The 16,273-nt window shown below is 35.7% G+C and overlaps 1 protein-coding gene across 10 annotated transcripts in view; it reads left to right on the top strand.

Moving 5' to 3' along the window:
- The window catches only part of LOC128679221 (T-box transcription factor TBX3), an 84,277-nt gene extending 69,662 nt beyond the window's left edge, over positions 1-14,615 (top strand). For 5 of the 10 annotated variants that reach the window (XM_053761315.2, XM_053761309.2, XM_053761306.2 and 2 more), the window contains 4 exons: positions 6,353-6,499; positions 7,573-7,649; positions 11,576-11,706; positions 12,365-14,615. In XM_053761315.2, the coding sequence (XP_053617290.1) occupies positions 6,353-6,499; positions 7,573-7,649; positions 11,576-11,706; positions 12,365-12,942 (933 nt within the window). In that variant the 3' untranslated portion in view covers positions 12,943-14,615. Of the gene's footprint in view, positions 1-6,340; positions 6,500-7,572; positions 7,650-11,575; positions 11,707-12,364 lie in introns of all 10 variants that reach the window. The other 5 variants (XM_053761311.2, XM_053761308.2, XM_053761305.2 and 2 more) reach the window with 2 other exon arrangements.
- The last annotated feature ends 1,658 nt before the right edge of the window (positions 14,616-16,273 follow it).

Raw genomic sequence — 16,273 nt, 5'->3', positions numbered from 1 at the left:
AAAACGAAAGAAAGTGAAGTACAGTAAACTATAAAATAAGGCAAAGTTAAATAAATATTTAATTGACATGTTGCAAGTTAAAGTCATTTTGAGTTATTTATATAAGAATTATTATGACAAAACTGATAAAATTTCATCTTTTCAACAACAAACATGACTAACAAACCTAATAAATAATTATCCTAAACCTAATAATAAATTCAGTGCATATATTGCGTCTTATAAGCGTATAAGCGTCTTATAAGACCTAACGCATCTATTTTAATCTGCAAATTAGAAGGCACTTGATTGTTAATCTTGTCAGCCATAGATTCGTAATGATTGTGTTGTAGACCCTCCAGTTCCTACTTCCTGGACAGAATTGTCTCATGACATGCGATGTGGATAAATGATTTGTTCGCTTTGCTAAGTCTTGCTTCTGTGTCGTAAGATATGGTCAGCCGTTTTGTAGGATTTAAGGTAATATAATTTATTTATTGTGAGTTGCACCGTCAACAAAACAACGACGTTTGGACAAAACGACGTTTGGCGTACTTTGCGTTTTTCTGCGCACGTTAAAGTTAACGCTAGAGTGCAACGCGTCGGTGCAACCCACCCTAGTTTTCTTTTTAGCATCATGATTCAGCAAAATTTTATTTCTATTGAACTTTCTTTTGTAGTATCTCTTAACTTCGCGTTATACTCTTACCTGCCTGTAGTACTAGACTATCTTCATTCTGGCTTACTTTTTCTTTTTGTTAGAATATTCAAATTACATACGAGTATATTTCGTGTTGAAAATGTACATCAATGATTCTATTTACGACGAAGTCAATATATGCTATGTTTACTGACTTCCCTTCTAACAAACTCTGCGTTGAAATAGAAATAGCATCTCATGTCTCATTGTCTGCATTGTAAAAGGTGGTCGTTATGTGTATTGAAATGGTCGTGTTGACTGTACCGACGAATACGATAGGAAAACTGAATGACTACTCTCCAATCTCGTATTGTAGCATGCCGAGTGCACGTTAGTTTCATTGGCTCGAAACAAATGAAATCTCGATAGTCACAACTCGAAATGATCTCGATGTAAACAAGAGACATCCGAATCGATACTGCATAAGCATCAGCCGAAATCCCATCCTTAGTTCATTGAATTCCGAGCATTGCAATAAAAAAGTTCTATGGAATCGAATCACGTTCGACGCCGTTCTGCGAATTAAAATTACAAAAAGCGAGAGTGGGACCGCCGCGAAATCCCATAAGAGTGAGCGAGTTGGACAAAATGCAACGTCGCATCCACGCCCCCTATAGGAATAAAATTCAAAATAAGATTTCAAAGGAAGTAAAAGGAAAAACAAATAGCCGGGTTGGGTTTCTCTAGTTCGTTAGAGCGAGACGGGTGTATTGGTGTGAGCTCCGTCCGCGGCTTAGTTGATATGAGTTATGGCGTGTATGTTTACGGTGCGAATTAGCCACTTGGCGCGAACGTGTGGGCTGGTGACGCCCGTTGTGGTTGCATGCGGAATATGCAATCAAATGCACTTGACAAGTGTATTTGATTTGCTTGGACTTTAAATTCGATTACGGGAACTAAACATTTATTAAAAGTTAATACGATGCTATTATAGGAAACGAAACGTTTTCTTAATATAGTAATTAGGTACCTACTATGCCGTTAATAATAAAGTATGAAAACTTGTACGACTTTCTAGCAGATAAAATTAGTTATGTATGCCTGATAATAATCAATGAAATAACTTTAATAGCCATCAACAATAAAAGTTTTAAACAAACATAAAATATAGTAACGCCATCTACCGAGGAATAGCCAAACCAATATTTTCAAATATTTATTCGGCTTATGCAATGAAAAATTTTACCTTAGTGCTATGGTTTCAAAACTTAATTATCTCCATTAGGTACATCATATTTCAAAAAATTGCGTGCGTACGTAAAGTCCACGATTATTATTAGGTTCTCGAAAAAGACGTGACTTAATTCTGATTCAACCTTAGAATGTAAAATGTTTTATAAATGAATAACATCTTACATCACTGTTAATTAGAGATCTATAAATAAGACTATAATAATTCTCTTTATGATCTGTGACCGTGGCGAAGCGATTGAAACACCCGCCGCCTTGTGGCGCCATCTTCGGCTTGTTAGAGTAAACTCTATTAGGGACTTGTTCAAGCCTCAATACATATCGATAGAACTAAAATAAAAATTACTAAACGATTTAGAAATATTCTATATGTACAATAGATGAAGAAAAAATATGATAATACAATTAAAAATAATGCCATTAATAGGGAACAAAAATCAAAAATATAAACATTATTTGTTATTCGGGAATATTTGTAAATTTTCATAAAACCAATCGTACAGCGCCAGTACATTTACTATGCTCATCCAAATTGATATTAGGATTTATTTTCAACGGTTATCTACAAGTAATTATAAATACTTGCCTACCTATCGTCTAAGACAATCCGCCACGGTAGACGCTAATAAAACTATCGATGTTTCGTATCCTACTCGTCGAAATCAACACTCATTAATTTTAATCGATATCGTCCAAGTATCGACACTACTCGGACCACCGCGCCAGCCGATTTACATATTAATTTGTTGTCCAGCCGTAAAATAAAGAAATTGAACGAATAAAAGTCCCGTAATTAAGCCCAACGCTCACGATACTATAATTTGGATTTTAATGTTTCTCAAAATCGGATAGGCTCGTTAGAGCGTTTGGGATTCGATAAAGTTTCCACTCGAGATCGAGGGTCAGTTTTGTTTTGATTTATTAATTAGGTTATCAGGTTAGAGCTGTTGTGAGGTTATCCCGATGAAATTTTTGATTGATAAATTAATAAGAAAGGAAATAAACGTGAATGAATACAGACTATTAGAACAACGGGAACTCCCGTGCGCGAAATTAACAAGCGTAATAAATAATATATGGTAAGTACATAAAGAGGTGTTGGAAGTAAGTACTCTTAAAGTGCACCTAAAATATAGTTTTAAATTATTTCTTAAGAAACAGCCCGCAGAATACTTGACTTATTAAACCCATGCCATCAATAAAGATTTCCTCCGGCCGCCATGCTTGAGCCGGACAGGATGCAATAATGAAATGATTTAATCAAATTAAACCAATCAGAGTAGCGGGGATATCAATTAGCCAATAAAAACACTTTATTTAAATGCATCAATCGAGTCCGCCACTCTCCGTCGACTCATAAAAGCTTAATAGATTAGAATCGACGGAGAAAACTATTTTGATGTTTTTGACTCCAAAATTATGACGTCACGGGCTATGACTAGCTCCATATATATTTTTTTTATATTAAAAATAGCATCTGATTTTATTGCTTGGAAAATAATCAATTGCTTAGGAATAATGAAAAAGGTATAATGTGAAAATGTTCAAGGAAAATTGGATTTCTTTAAATCGAGTACGATACTTAGTGATCTTCCTATATGAATGAATATATGCGTAACACTGCCAGTAGGTACTTACTGTAGTGATACCAACAAAGAACAAAATACCGACTTTAACATAAGGCGTGCGTGCATATTAAATAAAACGCATAGTCGCATAGAATAACAATGTTAGTTTTGCATACAAACGCTTTAAGCGGCCACTGGACAGTGTCAACAATGCGGTGATTATGACCTGAGATAGTGATAGTGATAGTGAACTTTAGTACATACTTATTGGATTTAAAAGATTCGCGACTGTTTCCTGTGTCGCGTAAATAATAATAATAAAAAAAGAATAAGTCAACCTTCCGCACTGGCTGGTTAGACTATTTTAGAAAAAAAACGAACACTTTTAAATGTGTAAAGCGATAAAAGGATCTAAAATGTTGTTATTTAAAAGCATAGTCATATAATATCAGTTAATTCATCATATTTTTTTAATAATAATAAAAATAAGTGAAGTTAAGTGGAATTTTATACCTAGAACCCCGTATACTTAGTACAATATTTGTAATTATTTTACCAAAGTGTCCGTCAAAGATTCCCGTTCAATTATTTTCTTACAGTGATTTAATTTATCTTTATAGCTGTCTGTTGGTATTCTAACCTATTAGTCATAGAAAAATAAACATTTTTAGTACAAGTTAAGGTTACAACATTACAATTAGTCGAAAATTAAGATACTTATCTCTTTTTGCACCATTTGCCTTTTAATTGTCTTGCTTATGCCACCTATGTTTCTATGAATGTATAGTCCAACCTCACACTTAGAAAGAGTAGATCTTTACAACTTAACAAAAATTGAAAAAATCATTGATATTTTTGATCGAAACCGGACATTAAATGACGACGTCGTAACAATAGCTTCAAAATTGTTCTTCCCATGAAACAAAAAAGCAGTACAACTAACCAGAACCGTGACAGGGGCACAAATTAAGTGCGTAATGTCCGTCATTTCGTAACCGAGGGGTCACCCTACCTTGTCATTATGGAAAACGCCTAAATTTGCCCACTCCAAGTAACATTTTTAGGTCGAGGGTGATCACTTTTGTTACAACAAAGGCAATTCTTTCTTTGAAATGAAAACTTATCTTGTTGTCATTTTTTTTTACTTTGTAGTTTGTTCAATTTTGTGGCGTGTAGTTCCGCCCTGGAATAGGACTTTGTATCCTAACGCGGATGTTGTATCCAACTAAGAGATCATGCAGCTGATCTCACGGAGGGTTAACGTCAGTTTTGTAAAATCACAGCTAAATCTTCAAAATTTTAATGTTATTTTTTACGCTAATTCCGGCTTCGCGGCGTCACAGTCGTGAACCCAATCGGGATCATGCGGAGATGAGAGAGAGATTGTAAAATTTGTATAGTTACTTTTTTGTCTATTTTTATAGTTACTTAGAGCCACCAAAAACTTTGCGGGCAAAAAGTAATAAAAATCGAAATCATTCATTTATATCTGTTAATAAATGTATATATATTTAGAAGCTATAGTTGGAAATTACATACAATATATCCTCATTCTTCTCTGGGAGAACTATCATTTTAGTCGTCTAAGTAGGTATAAAGAAGTTCTATGCCATTTCCGCGAAAGAAAGTCATGCAGCTTACAAATAATCCATAAAATCCGATTCAAGTTACAAGAAAATAAAAACTAGCGACAATTTGAAGCAATTATCTTTGCAATTTAGGTTTGATTTCCTTTAACCACCACCTTGATGTAAGATCGCGATCGCCTCATGTATCATTCAGCAGGGCGCGCAATAATGAACCTTAATGACTGTGGGGTGGCCGCCCTAACTACTTTGTGGCTAGATTTTTATTATTAATAAGGTTAAAATGTCTTCAGTTTTTTTTGACACGCCTTAATTGATACGCAAGCTTTATTACGACTTCGTTAGACAAAAATAACCCCGAAATCGGGGAAAATCAATTGGCGGTCATCTTTTTTGGATAGCTTACGAGAAAATATTTATTTCTATAAAAGTTTCACATTTATTTCAATAAAATTGGTAACACTAAAACAATAACAGTATTATCAAAAAAGATAACGCATACCTGCTATAGCTAAAGTGTGTTTTATCACTATCAGAATTACACTAGCTTTGTCGCATACATGACGGTTTTATAAAGAACTAGCGTCCCGCCTCAGCTTCGCTCGGATAAAATATCTATCTTATAATACACATCTAAACCTTCCTCAAGAATCACACTATCAATTTAAAAAATCAGCATCAAAATCCGTTGCGTAGTTTTAAAGATAAATAGAGACAGACAGTAGAGAAGCGACTTTGTTTTATACTATGTAGTGATAGCGATATATTGACAAATTCAGTATTGCCAGCTGAATTACTATGTAGTTATAGCGATATATTGACAAATTCAGTAATTGCCAGCTGAATGATAGCTATGACGAATCAAGCCGCAACTAAACCAGACATTTATTCGCGGAACTTATAATTTAGTTGTCCACGTAACATATTGAATTGACATTTCTTTATGTTAGACTTTACGTTAGGAAATGATATTACCACGTATTGTATTGTACGCAATTATGGAGGGTGGAAAACTAAAAAGTATTTCATTTAAATTACTATATACTAATTACGCCTTGAGGTATCGCTCCCGTGGTGATTTCGAGATGAAAAGTATATATAGATGTGCTATATATACTTTTCATCTATAGATATATTACACGGGTCGAGTATTAACTCCCTAAAGAGGGTTGACATCAGGCAGGCAGCCGGTTGTAAAAGCATAGCCAAATATATTTAAAAAAATATTTTGTTTTTACTCGTCACCCAAGCGTCACATATTATGCTAGTCGTAAGTCGTAGTTGATTACCAGATCAAGTTCCTAAGCTGTTTGAAGTGTGTCACGCAGACGATCCTCAACTCCATGCACAAGTACCAGCCACGGTTCCACCTGGTGCGAGCCAATGACATCCTGAAGCTGCCCTACTCCACCTTCAGGACGTACGTCTTCAAGGAGACAGAGTTCATTGCCGTCACTGCCTATCAAAATGAGAAGGTAAGAAATTGTTTATTTGCTAGTCATCGAAATCTATAAAATAAAAATGTTGTAGGTAACAACCGGTCAAGGGCGAGTTGGTTTCGTGCACCGAGAGGTTTCCGTAAAATAAGCTTTTAAGTTATACATGCTTACAGTGCTGTAAGACAACGTTTATTGCCAAATGTATTTATTTTATTTCAACGGGAATTATCCTAGGTTTTGATTACTCAGAGCGTTTCGTTTAAATAGTATTTTAATCGGATTGACTTGTAAGCTTGATTCTCAGTTGAAAGTCATTTTCACACAATAGACTGTTAAAAAGTATTTGATATAAATTTCAACTTGATGCCTCCAAGCGTTCCTGAGTAAAACTACTGAATGACAGACAGAAGTTACTTTAAGAAACTGAAATAGAAAGAAAACCTCGCTTAGTTTAAAGTTAACAGCGTATAGTAACTCTTTTGAATTCCTGATGTTTGCCCACTGTTATAAACATGTAATTTTCAAAAATGCCACTAGTTTGATGTGAAAACTGTGATCAGTTTTCATTACTTTCTACAAACAGCATGCTATTTTCCATAGAATTTTTCTCTAACAAGTGGATTTGCCTAATAATCCCGCACTCATTCCTTCCAGCAATGAGCTCATACCTATCGTAGTTTTAAATAATCAATCCATGCTATGCTATATATCCAGTTTTTGCCGCGCTCTCAAGCCACTCTTCTCAGAAGTGTCGGATCAAGTGACGATCCACACGTTCCGAACATAATTTACTACGAACAACTTTCTATACTTGGATCTATGCCTCTCTATTCCAGTGCAGACTAAGGAATTCTAAATTTAAAATTTTAAGAAATAAGTTTTCTTCTAGATTTGCTGGCCGTAAGGATTTATAGTTTTAAAAAATTTTCTTGAGCTCATAGACTTCAAACCTCTATGTAGGAATTTTTCATGAAATTTTAAATTATTTTTTTATGATCGTTGTCAAAACATGTTACACCTAAATACTATATTACAACGGAATACCATATTTCAGCACATGATGTTATACTTACTGTAACTTCAGTAATTAATTTCGACTTAATTTTCAGATCACACAACTGAAAATCGACAACAACCCATTCGCGAAAGGGTTCCGAGACACGGGCGCGGGGAAACGGGAAAAGAAGTAAGTATCTAACCCTTGTTCTATTTTTTATTTCCATGACCTTGACTAACATTTCTCGAAGAACTTCTTACAACAATTGTAATAAATTCGCCTTCCGCTATTATAATATTACAACCATAGTTTGGATACCACTGATACTTACCTATGTTATAGCTATAGAATGTAATTTCACTTCGTCTATATTTTTCATTTAGTTTAATTTATATTTCAATCCAATGTCACGTGAGGTAGTACAAAAAAAACATGTAAACTACAAAACATGTGTCAATCATAAAGCATGAGAGAAATCAGGAAGTGACGAGTAAATAATTGAAGACAACAAACTACTGACTATTTAAGCGAAGTTAAAACTTAACTAAATTAACCTCGTATCTGTGAATCTCCAAATTAATTAGGGCGCGGCGCCGTTTGCGTCCGCAGCCGCGACGCGGCGCCACAAATTCAAATTAAACCAATCCGGCGCCTCCTTATTCGTGTTCTGAGTTTAAACATGGCGCGTAACGGCTAAAATGGTGGAGTCATTCGACTTGCCGCTTTTTCCAGCGTCTTTAGCGTGCAAGGGAGAAAATTGGATTTCCGCGATAAAATCAGCTTAGTTTTTTTTTCTTCACCGCATAATTTCCTCAGGATAGGTTGGCGTTCCGCTAACTTATTTTAAATTCGAAAGAGAAGTCAATTAGTATTTCATATCTGGCGTGCTTTTGGGTAAATTGAGGTTATGTAAAACTGCTTCCCTTAACGCGGCGTAGTTTGCGGCGAGAAAACAAATTAACTCGTGCGTATTCCAGCTTCATTTGCATAAACCGGGATAAAATGTATGCAACCTTTTTGGGCTATCTCGTTTTGCATATTTTTGGCGCCCGTAATTTATTATACGAAAGGTGAGTTTTCTAACACCCGGAAAAGTGGTCCGTGTTAAACGTACGCACATCCGTCGACGGGAAGGAATGTTTAATTCAGTTAAACAACATTTTGCACCGGATGGGCTCCGGCTTCCGAATTACAGACCAACGGAAATGTCGGACGCTGAGTTCATCTTTACAAAATGGCCGCCGGGAGGAAGAGAGAAACGTGAGCGTTTTGACAAGCGCGGGGAAAGCGACTCGCGGCAGGGTTGACGATGCCAACGATTATTGTTGTGACATGATCTCTAACGATTCTACGTTTCTCCGAATTTAAATTCGTTTTTATGATTGCACTAGTATTGCTAGGATATAACCAAGTACCTATTATATAGTTAACTAAGAAAAATATGTTTTCATTTCCTTTTGTAGTAAAGATTCTGTTCTAGCTGTAGCTTTATTATAGGCATCGGCGCGAAGACTTTTCAAATCTTTATTTCTCTAACGGATTAGATAGAGAAATTCCTTTCCCATGATAACATAGTTTTCCTTTTACACCTTCTTCTTTAGTATCGCTGTCGCTGTCAATTTCGTATTAATATTAACTATACATAGAATGATAGTTATCATTATATTTACTAGAAAATTGACAGCCCTACACACCTGCATTTGGAGCAGACACCACGTAGTGTTCCCGCTTTGCCAGCAGAGTTGTGATCTAGACGATATTGATACAATATTTGTAGGATTGTGTCGAATATCTATGATTAGATATAAAGGCAATTTAAATCCCTTTTACTTTCACTTTAGTCTATAATTAATATCCTACTGCTGGACAAGGCCTCTATTTCATTTTCCATTTATCTGTATCGATTTAAATTTCAATATTTCAACATTTTGATATTAGGTACTTTGGTAAACGCTTTTAATAATGCACTATCGCCGGAAAATAATATATCTTTCCACCAAATTCTTTCATAAAGTATCATGGAATCATAGCACCAATAATACTAAAGTACCATGAATTAATTACATCTAGAAATATTTCCGAATCTGAATTATTTAGTATTAGGTAGTTATTCTCCGAATATCATAGATAACAGCAATAACACAAACAATAAAGCGACCCCGAATGGTAATCGGAAAATCCGCATAAAATAACTTTCCCCGGACACCTCTAATACTACCCTTGTTACGAAGTCGATAAAAAGACGAGGCAAACCGCGGCGGATAAAAATTCGGCAAAATTACAAGGCGGGCCACCCCTAGCGTTTACATTGTAACAGGAACCCTAATGTGGACAGTTTAGCATAGGGTTGCCAATGTTTTCATTTATTTAAACTATATTACACAAAAACATAATTTGTAAAATTATGATATGCGGGTATAGTCAACCTTTAGTTATACAGACCTGAAGTTCATACAGCGAATACTATGTAGCAAATAAAGATATTTTCACTTAGAATTCATAAGTGAAAGTACAAACTAGCACCGCTCGGAGCTCTTCTGATGATTTCAGGGTCACTGAGTGCATTCCACGATCTGGCCATTTTTATTGGCTAATCTAAACCGATAAATTGAAAATAATAATGGAGACATGGATCAATTATAATAACAATCTTCTCTTCTGTTAAAATTGAAAATCTGTAAAATTCCATTGTGGAAATACGTCTATGACAACCAATGACAATGTAACTACTTTAATGTCAAATGCACTTTTTAAATGTGCGTATATTTTTAATGTCAATATTAATTGAGGCTCTTATATTAAGTGAATGTAATTTCTTTACATATTAATAAAAATCTTTAAACCTAATTTCTGTCACAATCTAACAATTACTAAACTTGTTGTTAATTTTAATACGAGCCTACTTTACACACCTATTTCTAATCTGAAATTGAAAAATCTTAAAATTAAATAAGACGATACTCAGTAATTGTCAGCCCTGAATTTTAAGGGGTGCCACAAATTAAATTCTATCAGCTGGCTATGAGACGAGTTAATAAAATAAATTTAAAGTCCCCAATCAGGAGTCCTGGCGAGACAGGGCTGCGTAAAACAATGTGGATGATAAACAGTTGTTTGTTTTATAGGGTGACAGAAGGCAAATAATTGCTCTCGCGTTTTGGCCTTTTTGGGGTGCAAGTGATATGTTGCTGAATTTATTTCAGTATGAGAATATAGTTTCATTGGGATTATGATGTTCATGAAATCAAATACATTTATTAAGTATCTTAAGTAGTAATTAATTAATTCTGAATATTATTATATTCAATAATAATAATAACAATTTAGCGATGAACAGGAATACGTAAATCAAAAAATATATCATCACCAGAATTAAGATCTGCAAACTACTAAAAATAAAATAACAGATCTATGAAAGTGTCATTGTTATCCAAAAAACATTTTAGAGGAAAGTAGGGTATCACGGAAGCGTTTTATTTAAAAATAACATGAAAAATTGTTCTAAATTCAAATATAGACGAAGAAAATGACTCCCTCTTTCAAAATTGGAACTCGGAAAGGGCGTCGCGCGCGCCACCGCGGCTCAAATTTCGGCAGTGTCATTAGAGGATGATTAACCTTTGGCGGGCAACCGACCATTATGAAATGCCAACCGTTTGACACCCCTGGCGATTGATGTGTTAAAGTGCAAACTTTGTCATTTTAAACGGTGGCTGGTGTTTTTCGATGGACTGTAAAATCTTTATGAACTGGTGAGGTAATCGAACAAAGCTCAAAAATGTTCCTACATTCTTATCGAAGCTGACTTTTTAAGAAACTAATTAACAATTTCGAGTTATTCGTTGTAGTGATGGCGTGTGCCTTTGAATAGGACCATTCCATATCATGAAATACGAGGCAACTAAGAGACACATAGCCTTGTTCTAACAAGGCTGTGTGTCCCTTGGTGCAACCGGCTGCCTTCCTGACGTCAACCTTATTTGAGAATGCTGTTGTTGCCTTTCAGCTTTTAAGGCTGTATCCCCTAGTCGCCTCATACATGATGAGATGCAGAGGCCCTATTCTATATTATATCCCTTGTATGCAAGTGTGTGACTGAGTGATAACACGAGTAGTTTGTCCGTGTACCGCAGGCAGGCGCTGTTGACGGCGCGCTCGGACCGCGACGAGGACGACGAGCGGCCGCTAGATGTCGGCGGGCCGTCCAGCCCGCCACCGTCCTCCACCACGCAACACAACACTAGCTGTAAGTATATTTAATTACTAGCACTCAGCCTTATAGCTGTCCCGGCAATATCTAAGCCGATAGACAACTATGTACGACAAATGCAGCGAATTCACAATTCACTTTTGAAGTAGTAGCTGCCGGTGAGATAATAGGCGTTCTGATAAAGCCAATCACAGCTGCTAATTTCTTAATTACGCTTGCAATTTAGGAACAACTTCGCATCGCGCGATATTTAAAAAAATACATTTTTTATTAATATTAATATTATCTATACTTCTTCTTCTTTATAGTCGTATAAATCATGACTGAGGGTCGCCGTAATGACTACGAAGTCATTACGTGGAATGAAACACACACAACACTTTCTTGGCATTATTAATGGAGTTGTTTGCCATTGCCTTCTCCATTTCACACATAAGTTAATAATAATCAACCAGTGTGCAGGTTTCCTCACGATGTTTTCCTTCACCGGAAGCAAGTGGTGATCGATGAAAACTACTATATATGAGTCAGATTTGTATACAAACTCATGGGCACGAGTAGGATTCGAACCTGGGACCTTATCTGAGGCGTCTTAACCATTACACCACCACCGCTTCTCCATCTATACTTACCAAAATAATAATTTTAAATTCTAGAACTTGTCCTGTTCTAAATGTGCAATTTTTATTCACAGCATGGTTTAGCTCAAGTGGAGCCGGTGCTGATTCCGGCCCTGAGGAAGGCATAGAGGCGAATTCGGACTCCTCCTGTTCAGGAGGGCCGCGAGCGACCTCTCCCCCTGCGGGCCCGTCCCGCCCCTCGCCAGCCCCGGACGTGTCCCTAGGTCCGCCGGTACAGCCTCCGTTGCTGCCGTACCTGTATCCTCCGTCGCTGTACCCGCCACCGTTCTTCCCCCCGCATCAAATGCCGCCAGGTTTGCTCTTTAACCTGCATCCTCTGCTGCAGCAGTACTCGCTGCCGCCTCCGCCCGCGCCGCCAGCCCCCGCGGTCGCCCCGTCCCTGAGCAAAACGCACAGGTTCGCGCCTTACGCGCTGCCTGGTTTAGGATCAGCGTTTGAGCAAGTAGCGCCACGCGCACGAAGCTTAAGTTCGTCTCCAGCGCGACCGAGGAACGGATCACCCCCCGCGCGAGCCGCGTCAGCTGATCCCCCTCCAGACGCCCCCACGTCAACATCCTCCACCCCCCCAGCCTCGGACCTCAAGAGCATCGAGAGGATGGTGAACGGACTCGACGTGGAAACGCAGGACTGACCGACCTAACATTGTAAATAGCGTGTATTTATATTAGCTCCCGCTTTACCAAAAAGTCACCGGTGAAATAGTGGCGGGGGGTATCGTTTTGTATCGTTCCTATTTTGTTTTCCTTTCGAGTTCTATTCGGGTCGATTTCGTATACTGTTTGTAAATAATTAAGATTGTGATAGGTCAGACGGCACGCGGTGTCAACTCGAGCGCTCGAGAAGAGCACTTGAAATTGTTATTATCCTTCCACGGTAACACAGCACACCTTCTTGGGCTTGCGAACTTGTTCATGGAGAATATCGACAGGTATCAGTCTGCCTAGGGAGAGCATTATAACAGAATTAATTCATTCGGAAAAAAATGTATACATTTTATAGCTACTGACGCTTTTTAATATTCTTTGATCAAAGTCAACTAAATTACACTGCCTGCTATCGTGGAAGCATTTATTTTTAAATTATGAAATGGCCGTAGTAAAGTATTTAAATACTTATTTGCCCAAAAGTCTACAATGTTTTAGCTAACGTAGGTATATATAAAAAAATAATTAATATAGTTAGGTACCTATGTAGGTACCTAACTATATTTCACATACTAACTAACAGCCAATGCAGGTACTAACCTACTTAAGACAATTTAAAAACTTACAATATCTTCACTTTTTTTAAATTCAGCCAGTGACATTTTTTTTCAATCAAAACTACTTCGGCTAACTCTTAGATATTTTACTATGGCAATACAGTTTACAATAGGACGCGAAGTGACGTCGACATCGAAGACCTATCCACGTAGTTAACCTCCACATTATTAGACACTCATAGATTCTCCACTGCAATAGAAATAGTTTTAATGATATATTGCTGATTACGAAGTGTTATTTCAATCCAAGTAATTTAAATTAAACAGTTTTTCTAAGTTATTTCAATCAGTTAATTAACTTTATAAAATAATTTAATTTTTTGCATTTACATTTTAAAAAGCCATTTAGTATATATCCTTCAAATACTTCTTACATAAATATGAAATGAAAATTCGTCTTCAGCAGTTAAATATATTAATTTCCCACTTCGATAGTAATTTAATACTATTACTTTTTTTGTAAATACAATTTGTAAGGTATATTTTACGTGTTTACTAATAGACATATTTGGAAAATATGTTTTGTCAATTGTGCTGTGAGACGGCGGGCGTTAAATTGCTGCGTTTATGAAATCATTAAAATATGTACAAAATTATTAATTTTTTGAACGAATCACTAACATTTAAGATGATAAAATATTACCTCAAATAAATTTGGCTAAAAAAAAACCAAACGAAACAATTTCACGCACGCAATAAACGATTGATAAAAAAATCTAACTATAAGTCAAAAATTGTAATATATAGTTAATAAATTGTAGTTAAAATACAAAATATATAATTATAAATGAATATAATTTTCCATGGAATTCATTAAATTTAAGCGTTTAATTCGAAAATAGATACCTATATATACGTAAAAGTTTAATTTTCTGTTGGTAACGATGTTCTTCACCAGAGATTTGATTGCAATAAGTATTGTTAATTTGCCATTTTTTCTACAAAAATAATGCTTTGTAAGATGGATGAGAGACTGTATCGTGCAACATCTGTATTGAGAATTATTCATTAAAATATATAGATAACTCTATTGACAAAATTAAGGATTGTTTCTCTTTTCTATTCCTCCATTTCCAACGATAAATATGCGACTATTCACAGTAAGATATAAACTTCACGTTAATTCTAAAGGCATGTGCCAGAACGAGTCAAAATCGGTCTAGTAGTTTTGAGTTTATTATTTTTCCTTTTAATAATAATTGTTATTATAGATGGACTCAACCTGCACCTTCAAAAATATTATAAATATATAGAAATTGACACGTTGATTTATGAACTACTTACAGTCCAGATTTGACACACGTCGATGATATTCGCAGGTTATGAACCAAATTGATAGACCCCTTACCCAACTTTCTTAATTACAAAAGTGTAAGTCTTTTATTTAAAAGTAAAGTCTTATGTTTTCTTATGTACTTATACACATCTACAAAGGAATTCGCAGCATACAAAGGTTAAAACTTGAGACGATTACAGAAAAATCAATTGTCATTGAACTATCATGATCATTGTCACTTATTCGCGAGAAAACTTTTGTACACAATAAAGCATTCCATCGCTGGGAAATCCATTGTGTCTGAGATCATCATCAATGTGAGTATTTTAATTAATTTGATAATCTGTTGCCTTCGCCTATTTTTTGTTTCATTTGTTTTCTAAACTTGCATGACTGAATGCCGAGTAAAATTAGAAGCACAGAACACAACCATACATTCCTATTTACTGTCCCTTCATTCTGTGCCTGTCGTTTTCTTGTATCTCTTTGTACATAAACTGTTAAATAAATACACTAAAAAACGTTTTACATTGAACACGAGGGAGTCCTAGAGTTCCATCAAAGTTATTGATAAATAAAATATGAGATCATGCAACTCAAAACCACTCGACCTAAATAAAAAAATCTATTCTTCTTTATTTTTAGTCTAATTGAAAAATTTAATTTAAATAAACATTGTTACTACTATGTAAGAATGTTTATTTAAATTAAATTTTTCAGTTAGATATACATACATACAGAACATACATACATTCAGAAGTTAATCATATCTAAATATACTACTAACAAAGCTCTCAACACAGTCTACAGCTGATATTAAAAGCAACAAAAAATCACGTGCAAAGACCTTCATCTAAGATGGTCCCAAGAAAACGCGATAAACATACAAAACATTTATCAAAAATCTAAGTTTTTTCGCATAACAAGCTCATAACCAACAAGTAATTGGCGACGCTCCCAACACTAGATGCGCACGCGCCGATGTAATCAGTTGGTGAGGTGTCACGTACGTAATTGCGTGCGTTATCTGATCGCTTATTCGCCCACTAGAGAATTTGTATGCTAAACTAGTTTTTGTGATCACTTGGCAAGAGATAAGAGAAATTACATTGTGCCAGTTGATACTCAACACTGAAAGAGACGAAATAATTCGGCCTAACTGACATGGTCTCCATAGCTAAGTGGTTAAAAGCACTGTCCCGAATAGTCAGAGGCGTGGAATTAATTCCAGCTCGATTCCAGAATTTTTTCATCTCATTATTATTTTCAGTTGATACTCAGTTGAGAGCATTACAAAGTTACTTGCTTCGGTGACCAAAATTTTAAAATTCTAATGTTATTTTCTTGTTAATTAATTCAACAACAATGTCGTAGGTAGACCAGTTTACCGAAGTAAAATAACGAAACCTGGGTTCAAGCTCAAAA

This window comes from Plodia interpunctella, chromosome 21 (genome assembly GCF_027563975.2).
Source record: "Plodia interpunctella isolate USDA-ARS_2022_Savannah chromosome 21, ilPloInte3.2, whole genome shotgun sequence".
Taxonomy (NCBI): domain Eukaryota; kingdom Metazoa; phylum Arthropoda; class Insecta; order Lepidoptera; family Pyralidae; genus Plodia; species Plodia interpunctella.
Note: the sequence above shows the minus strand (reverse complement) of the source record. Positions and strands in the feature narration are given on the sequence as shown.